Source organism: Gossypium arboreum, chromosome 9, assembly GCF_025698485.1.
Source record: "Gossypium arboreum isolate Shixiya-1 chromosome 9, ASM2569848v2, whole genome shotgun sequence".
Lineage (NCBI taxonomy): Eukaryota > Viridiplantae > Streptophyta > Magnoliopsida > Malvales > Malvaceae > Gossypium > Gossypium arboreum.
The window spans coordinates 11,549,643-11,558,590 of NC_069078.1; the positions used below are offsets into that span (position 1 = coordinate 11,549,643).

Below are 8,948 nucleotides of genomic sequence, written 5' to 3' on the forward strand. Positions count from 1 at the left end.
ATTCTTAAAATTTATCAAGCACAGTGAGTACAACGTGGTGGAACAATTGAGTAAGCAGCTAGTACGAATCTCAGTATTATCTCTACTGTTAAATTTAGAGCCACACCGGAACGCCTTATTAAAGGTGTTGAATCAAGCTTACGTGGCAAACAATATATCCGTTGAAAAGCTTGACAGATGGGTAAATAACCTAAATGCGGATAATTTCATTTCTTTTAGTGAAGATGAAATACCACCCAATGGTAGAGGCTCTGTGAAAGTAATGCATATCACAACCCGCTACAAGGGTTATATAATACTAAACGTACTCATCGACAATGGATCGGCACTCAACGTCATGCCTTTGGCCACATTTTCCAGAATCCCGATGGATCTGTCCTATTTAAGGCCTTGTCATTCCACAGTAAGGGCATTCGATGGGACAAGACGAGAAGTCATGGGAAAGATTGAGATCCTCTGGAAGTGGGCCCTTATATATACGATGTTGAATTTCAAGTCATGGATATTACACCATCATACAATTGCCTTTTGAGAAGGCCCTGGATCCATTCTGCTGGAGCGGTCCCATCATCCCTCCATCAAAATGTGAAATTTATCATGGATGGCTGTTTGGTCACTGTCGAGGGAGAAGAAGACATTGTAGCATCTATTTCTACTGATGCACCATACATTGAAGTGAATAAAGATACTATAGAATGTTCCTTCCGATCCCTTGAATTTGTCAATGCCACATTCGTCGCTGAGGGAAACAGAATTCCCGTGCCAAAACTGTTGAGAAATACCAGGATGGGTATCAAGCTGACTGTGGGGAGAGGAGCCCGAGCGAGGAAAGGTTAGGGAAAATTTCAATAAGAAATAGTCAGGGCTCTAAAGCCAGTACACCACATATTTATGTGACATTATTAATAGGTGTTTTCAACATTATATTTATGTATGTATATATTATGCAAATATTTTAACATTATGCATTTTTATATACTATGTATATATATACCTTTTTAGTATTGCATCTTTATATGTATCATGTATATATTTCAAATGCTATATTATATTTTTTCTTACATATTATCTTATATATATATATATATATATATATATATATTAATAGCTCTATATTATGTATGTATTTTAACATCATACTATGTATATACTTTGTAATACTATTATCATGTTTATATTTAAAATATGTATACGTATGTCTATAGGTAACATTATTAGTGTTTTTAATATTATGTTTCCATCACTTTACTTATTATTATTATATGTTTATATATGTTCGTCTCTATTTCTTGTTTAATGCTATTATTATCGTGTTTAGTATCATATCCATTACTTTTGTTTTTTACTATTATTATCGCATATACATTGTTAATGTTTTATATATTATTTGCTTCATATATTTTTAACTTTTTATTATTATTTATCGGTTCGAAGTTAGCATATTAGTTCACATCTTATTTCAACATCAATGTTAGTTTTCTATCACTTTTATTGTCCTATCTAGAAATATTTTTGCTCATGTCTTCAAATTAATTATGATAAATAAGGCAACGTACCGATTTAATGTTTAGTCATCGATTTCATCGCTATGTTAGGTGAACATCAATCGACTTGTTTTAAGACGGTATGTCCTTCTCAAAAATCAAAAGAATTGAAAATCAAAAGAATTGAAAATCAAAAGAATTGAAAATCCTCGTGTTTCAACCAGATCACGACTAAATGTTACTTTGAACTTGCAATTTTGAAAATTAAGACAGCACTTGTAAAATAGGATACCAATTTTGGGTGTCGCGAGGGTGCTAATACCTTCCTCGCGGGTAACCGACTCCCGTACTCTGATTTTTATCTGGATTTTGACGTAGACCTAAATTTGGCCTTCTTTTTGTTAGAAGAAAATGAATTTTCTTATCAAAAGATGATTTATTAGGTGTCCGATAACACCTAAAAAAAGATCGGTGGCGACTCCCTTTTTTTTCATAAAACCGAAATTCTATTTTCAAATTTTCAATAAATCGCCACAATTAGCGACCAAGCTAAAGATTTTACGTCGCGACAGACATTTTCAAAGTAGGTCCGGGTCAGGCCTACTCTGTACAAGGTGTTTTTATATTCAAGTTAGTCTTGGTCACCTAAATCAACATTTAAAAAAGCAAAATAGGTTAAATGCTTAATATGTATTAGATACTGCAATTATTTATGTTTTTTTATCAAATTAATATTTAAATACTATTTTATATTTAGATACAACAATTATTTAACATTGTTTTCTTACCAAATTAATATTTAAATACTATTTTGTATTTGTTTTCAAATTAAACTAAAAATGTTACCAAACATTTTTTTATCAAATTAATATTTAACTACTACTTTGTATTAATTTATCAAATTAAACTAAAAATATTTCTAAATTTAATAGAAAAATTATAAACTATATAAAAGAAATCAAGCTAAAATAAACATTAGAAAACTTGGGAAACACAAATTGTCAAATTTTATATATGAATTATAATATCAAAATAAAAATTTAAAAAACTTAAGGAGCTAAAATGAATATTTTTAAAGTTAAGGGGCGAAGCCCTTGCTACCCCTAAATCTGCCTCTGTGTATAGTTTATTTCATTAATTGTTTCAGATAAAAATTAAAATAATTTTTTTCTTAAAAACATGCTTTGTAACACACAAGAAAAAGAAAAACAATATTACTATTAGGAGTAAACAAATGAAAATTTTAAATTTATTTTCAAATTTCGAGTTAATTGAACTGAGTTATTTAGTTTTTCCAAATCAACTTGAGTAAGTAATTCAATTTTTAAATTTAAGATGAGTTGAATTTTACTATCCAAATAATTGAATAACTTAAATAATGATTGATATTGTTAGACAAAACACGTTATTGAACAAAATAAATTAAATATAAATAAACACATATGAAGCAAAATATAAATAGAATGATTTATAATTAATTTATCAAATACGAAAATTAAATAAAACCATAATAAATAGTTGAAATAAAGGAGAATCGAGATTTTACGAAACGTTGAGCCCTATGAAACACAGTTTCCTTAAGGCAGATTCGACCACTCCTACGGTACTTGGAGTAACATTGGTCGAATGTCTCCCAGGATACAATAACAGCAATGATCAAAGTAGTAGCACCTCTACAACGATTAACAGGCAAACAATGCCTTTTTCTATCACCGAAATGTTTGAAAATACAAAAAAGAAAAGGAAGAGTTTTGAGAGCAACAGAGTTTCGGTAAGAGAAAAATATCATAGAGTATTTTCTTGTGTAAAACCCTTCAGAAATCATGACCTTTTATAGGCATGGAGAATGTTGAAATTTTAGAAAAAATATCCACAAAATCTGCTATTAAAAAATAAAATGTGTTGGGCTAAAATATCCATAGGCCTATTCGGGCCCGACGAGTTTGAACATTTCACGTCGTTCATGTCATGCAGGTGCGCCCTAATCCAGTCGGGTTTGGAACTGCACCCCTGCGCACGAGGCAAAGTTACAAGTTTAGTCATTAAATTATTTTTTAAGAGGGTTTACATATATAAACACATCTCATAGTTTGGTATTTAACCAATGTGGGATCTAAACATTTACTTTTCCTCAACAATATTTTCATGTAGCATATTTTGAGCATCAATTTCTCATTCATCATTAAACTATTTTGAGCATATGATATATAGCATTGTAAAGGTCTCATGAAGTAGAATATGAAACTATAATTTTATGATTCAACTCTCCATATTTACCTATTGAGAATATTCCTCAAAGTCTCAAAGTTTCCATTAAAGCAATTTTTCCAATAGATATAAATATCCTCGGGTCTCTAACACTTTTGAAAATGTTTAAATTAGTCCTATAAAAGAAATTCAAAAAATTCAAAATTATATCTAATATTCAATATATATTGAAATTTTAAAAATGTATATATAAATTTTAAAAAAACTAAAAATATTGAAAAATCTAAAATGCTATATTATATTTAAAAAGAAGAAGCTAAAATGATAAATTTGATATCTAAATTATTAAATCAAGTTTATCATACTAATTATCTTGTTTTTTCCTCTTATTTTGTTTTAAAAGAGCTTTCAAACATATGTGGTATTTATGTTCTTTGACTCGTAATTTAATCATATCATCAATAAGATTTCAGTATGATTGATTTATTTTTTAAAAAAAAAATTAACTTGAACAAATTCATTTGATTTGCTCGGATTTCATTTTACTCAACTTGATTCGAAAAAAAAATTAAATCAAGTTAGGATAATAAAATAAGACTTGTCAACTAGACTAACTCGAACTTTTTTCACTCAATTCAATCAAATACTCAACCTTAATTATCATGATAAGTTAGAAGGGATATTTTAAAAAAAAAAGTTCATGCTAACATTTTAACCAAAAAAATTAAACCGTTAACTATTTGGAATAAATAATGACATTATAAAACTAGAGGTACCAATTATGTAAAACAAATGCATATGAACTAAACCGAAATTTGAGCATAATGTAAGGATCAAAATCATATTTTAACCATTTTAAATATAAATTCAAGATATATTTTAACACAATGACTAAACTACCCATAATTTTCTATGCTTAAATTGAAAAATATAACATTCAAACCCACATCTACCATATTATTGCAAGTCAATCAAAGCATAAATTTAACATATCGTCGTATACAACAATTTTATATTAAAAACAAAAAAAAAAATCAAATTTTTATGGATTCAACTCACCGAATTAAAAGATAACCCAATTAAATCGTATACAATAATTATGTTTTGAGCCTCCTGCTGTGTATCTCCGTCCACCCTTTATCTCTCTATAACCTTTTTGTATTTGCTAGCATCCGCCGAAATATTAGTTCGTCTCTCATTGATAATTTATGCAATAATTATGGTACGCCTTCTAAATAATTGCGTCTTTCGAGTTGGGGCCGTTATGACAAGTTTATATCGGATAAGGATAAATAAAAAAATTTATTTTCTTAAACAATTGAAATTTTATATTTTTGTATTTATATCAAACACTGATATTTCATGCAAAATTAATATTATCATCCAATTTTGCCCATGAAGCTTTGAATATTTAAGCTCGAATTTTACCCTATGCAATTAGGCATTGAATTTTACCATATGTGAACACTGAGCAGATGTAGACGGTAAAATGGTATCGATTCGATTCAATTCAGTTTAGATTTTCCTAGCCATTAATATTCTCCGTGAACACTGAGCAGATGTAGAAGGTAAAATGGGATGACATTGGTTTATATTTTACAGTGCAGTGAGTCAAATAGAATCGAAACGAGGTGAACAAATGAGTTCCTAGTTCAGTACAAATGAAAGACATAGTTCTATACATTCAGTGTCCTTACCGAGTTCGACAACACCTTCAAGGAGAGAGATTCATCAAAGCAATGAGATCATATAGAGATAAACTGGAAATGTGGATCAGATACATGCAACAGATTGTTTCAGTTCGTATTAACCACAACAACCACCACTCTGTGCAACGGCTCCATCTCTTGCACCTGATGGACCTTGGGCACGCCCATAGCCGATCTTGATGCCAGATGACTGTAATAGTTTCAAACAAAACGGGCTTATGTAAGGCATACTCTGGAGTTCCGATGGAAGGAAAATAATGAACTGGGAATGGTCTCTCGATTGATGGAAGATGGTTTATGGTTCAAACCAGATTTATCATCCCATACAAAAAACCGAACGATTAAAATCACGGATAAAATTTGGAGTGAGATGGTCAAATTATTACTCAATTATTACCTCATTGGATGCATCGAAGACTCCTTCCTGAATGTTCTGAAGGATCTTTGCGGCAGTCTTTACGAAGGCCTACGAGATAATTCGAGATTTTCAGTTAAAAATGTCAGTTAAAAGGAATACATAATACATTATAAATACCAGCTAAACAAACAATACTGGATATATAAACAATATGATTAGCCACTTAAGGGGAAATCCTTACCTCCTCAACATTTTGAGCTGTTCTCGCAGATGCTTCCAAGAATAAAAGCCCATTTTCCTTTGCAAACTGTTCGCCCTCTTCTTTGCTAACAGCTCTCCGGTGAGAAAGATCGCACTTGTTTCCTATTAGCATGATTGTCATGTTGGGATTTGCATGCTGACGAGCATCTTCCAACCAGCTCGCTAGATGATTAAATGTCTCTCTCCTGGTCAAGTGTGCAAATTTGCAGTCCAGTTGAAGAAAATTCAAATGCTCCAGAACCGTAATTGAGGAAAAAATACAGAGATAGGTATAGTAAGCTGTAAAAGTCGTAATGATAAAAAAGAGCAATTCGTTTTAGTGTTTTAACCCAGAGGAAATACAATTTATTAGTTACCATACCCCAAGTGAAAAAATCTAGAAGCAAAAGTGATCCTTCACCTCTTCCAAACCCATTACTTCTATGTTATTTGGACTTAGATGTGAATTTGGATACAGGTATATTCCATATTTTATAAGTTTTTGAATATAATTCCAGGATCCTTAAAGGGTTATTAGTATATCCCTATAACCATATCCGGATATGTATCAGTCAAAGGTACTTCAAGATGAATAAAAGATCAGAGCAACATAGCATTGCTTAAGCATGCTTGCACAACAACATACAATTCTACAACCAAAGACAATTTTGTCCCGGACCTGGTTATATCGTAGACCAGAAGAGCTCCGGCTGCTCCTCTATAGTAAGATCTGGTGATGGACCTGAAGGATTCTTGCCCAGCCTGAAATATATGCAAACAAAAGCTCTTGATTGAATCATCAAACAATGATATAAGAAAGTGACTACCAAACCAACATCATACATATAATTGAGATGAAATAAGCCATCAAAAGCATTAATAAGCTTATATTTTGTTCATTCTACATTCCTCAAATAGGAAGCAACTGACGAAGGAATAACTAACTCTTAATCACGTTTTTAATTAAAGAAGAGTTCCTCTAAAACAATAGAACCACTACCTAATGCAATCTATATCACCGATTTGCAACAAAAAGAATCATTCAAGGGCTAACTTGTATTTTTCCTTACAATACTACCAAGTTCAAAAACTTTCACTTATCATCTGCTCACTCTTACAAAATCTAAGAATTATCGAACCATAAACGAACTTTATACAAATCAAGCAAAAACAGCCGCTCGTTTATCATCATAAAATGAATTTCAATTCATAAGCTCCCAAATATGAACTCTTTTACATCCAACATCGTTGGTTCTACATTCCTTGTGTAGGAAGCAACAGACAAAGCAATAATTAACACTTCGAGCTAACCTCATCTTTCATTAAAGAAAGTTCCATGAAAACAAGAGAACTACTGCCTAATGCAATCCGTATCACCGGTTTCCAAGAAAGAGTGTCATCCAAGTACTAGCTTATAGTTTACCTTACAAGATAATTATGTTCAAAAGCTTTCACTTATCCACTGCTTCCTCTCACAAATCCGACAATTCTCAAACTATAAACCACTCTATACAAACCAAACAAAACACTACTGCTCGATTTTCCTCATAAAAGGAATTTCAATTTACAAGCTCCTAAATATGAACTCTCCTACACCCTCCAGCCAAGAAACCATTACTGTTAACATTTAATACCCTTTTTCCCCAATAGTCAGCTAAAGAAAATATACAAAACTAGATAATTTAAACAGAAAAGTGAAGATTTCTACAAAAACCCTAATCTACCCAAGTCCTAACACTCTCTTTGGCTCCTATACAATTAAGTTATTCAACCCAAAAGCTAAAAGAAATTGAAATTTAATACCCTTTTAACAAAAAAAAAACCAAAAAGGGAAGAAAGATTAAAAGTGAAGATTTCAACAGAAACCCTAATCTTCCCAAAGCCTTAAGTTGTATTCAAAGGCAAAAGCTAAAAAAATTTAATACCCTTTTCAGCAAAAAGAAACCAAACAAATGATACAAAAAGGAAGAGGGAAAAAAAGGTTTAAAAATGAAGAAATTTACAGTATCCCAGATTTGAAGCTTGATGGGTCTGCCATCAATGGTGACCATCCGAGCACCGAATTCAACACCGATGGTTAGATCATGAACCGGTTGGAATCTCTTGTCAGTAAACTGCAAGAGCAAACATGATTTTCCCACGCCTGCATAAAAACCCAATAAAAAATTTATAAAAGCTCAAACTAGTTCTAAGCAATACTTTTTTTAAAAAAGAAAAAGGGATTTCCAAACAGAAAGAGATAGGCTTCTATACCAGTGTCACCGATGATGATGTACTTGAAAAGATAATCGTAAGACATGTTTTTTTTTTTCTCACTACGTCGTCGTTTTCAAGTTTCTTCGCTTTCTATGGAAAAAAACTCTGGGTTTAGAGGAAAAGAGGAGACAGGGGAAAAAATGGAGAACAGAGAGAGATATAATGGTGACGTTAGATTTACAGACAAGTTACCTGTTTTTGTCTTAAAAGCTTACTTCCAAGTTTTGGTTTGGTCGGAATTGTGAGCTTTCTTAGCGTGTTCTTTAATTATTTTATAAATTTATTGAAACTCTTGAAATTATAAAATTATAAAATTAATAAATTATAAGTTTTGTTTTTGTTTTAATAAAGTTTCTTAGCCTGTTTGCTTTTATCTTTCTATAGTTATTTTAAATGTTTTATTTTGTATCTTATAAAATTATTAAATTATATTATCATATATATTTTTATGATAGTGTTTTATATTTTTATATAATAAATTAATAAAAAATTAATCTTTGAACCCAAATTAGTGTAGGGCCCAAAACATCAATTTTTATGTAAATATTTAATAAATATATTTGCTACATTCATATGTTAAAAGCATCGTGGGATGATGGCATGAATGATCCTAAAACTTGAGCAAATTTTATAATGTAATATTTATTTTTTAATTGAGCAAATTTTATAATGTAATATTTATTTTTTAACATG

The 8,948-nt window shown here is 30.7% G+C and overlaps 1 protein-coding gene across 2 annotated transcripts; it reads right to left on the reverse strand.

Moving 5' to 3' along the window:
* Positions 1-5,280: 5,280 nt before the first annotated feature.
* Positions 5,281-8,569, reverse strand: LOC108454239 (ras-related protein RABB1b). Of its 2 annotated transcripts, XM_017752629.2 has the most exons (7): positions 8,448-8,569; positions 8,253-8,345; positions 8,003-8,142; positions 6,679-6,761; positions 6,001-6,205; positions 5,799-5,867; positions 5,281-5,591 (listed from the first exon to the last, which is right to left on the reverse strand). In XM_017752629.2, exons 2-7 carry the CDS (start codon positions 8,296-8,298, stop codon positions 5,499-5,501), a joined length of 636 nt encoding a protein of 211 aa, XP_017608118.1. In that variant the 5' UTR covers positions 8,299-8,345; positions 8,448-8,569; the 3' UTR covers positions 5,281-5,498. The 2 variants fall into 2 exon arrangements, with proteins under 2 accessions (XP_017608118.1, XP_017608116.1); XM_017752627.2 differs by having other exon boundaries at positions 8,253-8,498.
* Between the last annotated feature and the right edge of the window lie 379 nt (positions 8,570-8,948).

Bases quoted from the DNA above. Each gene is read 5' to 3' on its own strand.
- LOC108454239 (XM_017752629.2), bottom strand. From the start codon at position 8,298: ATGTCTTACGATTATCTTTTCAAGTACATCATCATCGGTGACACTG. The intron at 5,868-6,000 runs GTAAGGATTTCC...ATTATCTCGTAG, and splicing joins CAGCTCAAAATGTTGAGGAG to GCCTTCGTAAAGACTGCCGC. The intron at 5,592-5,798 runs GTAATAATTGAG...AAACTATTACAG, and splicing joins TCTTCGATGCATCCAATGAG to TCATCTGGCATCAAGATCGG.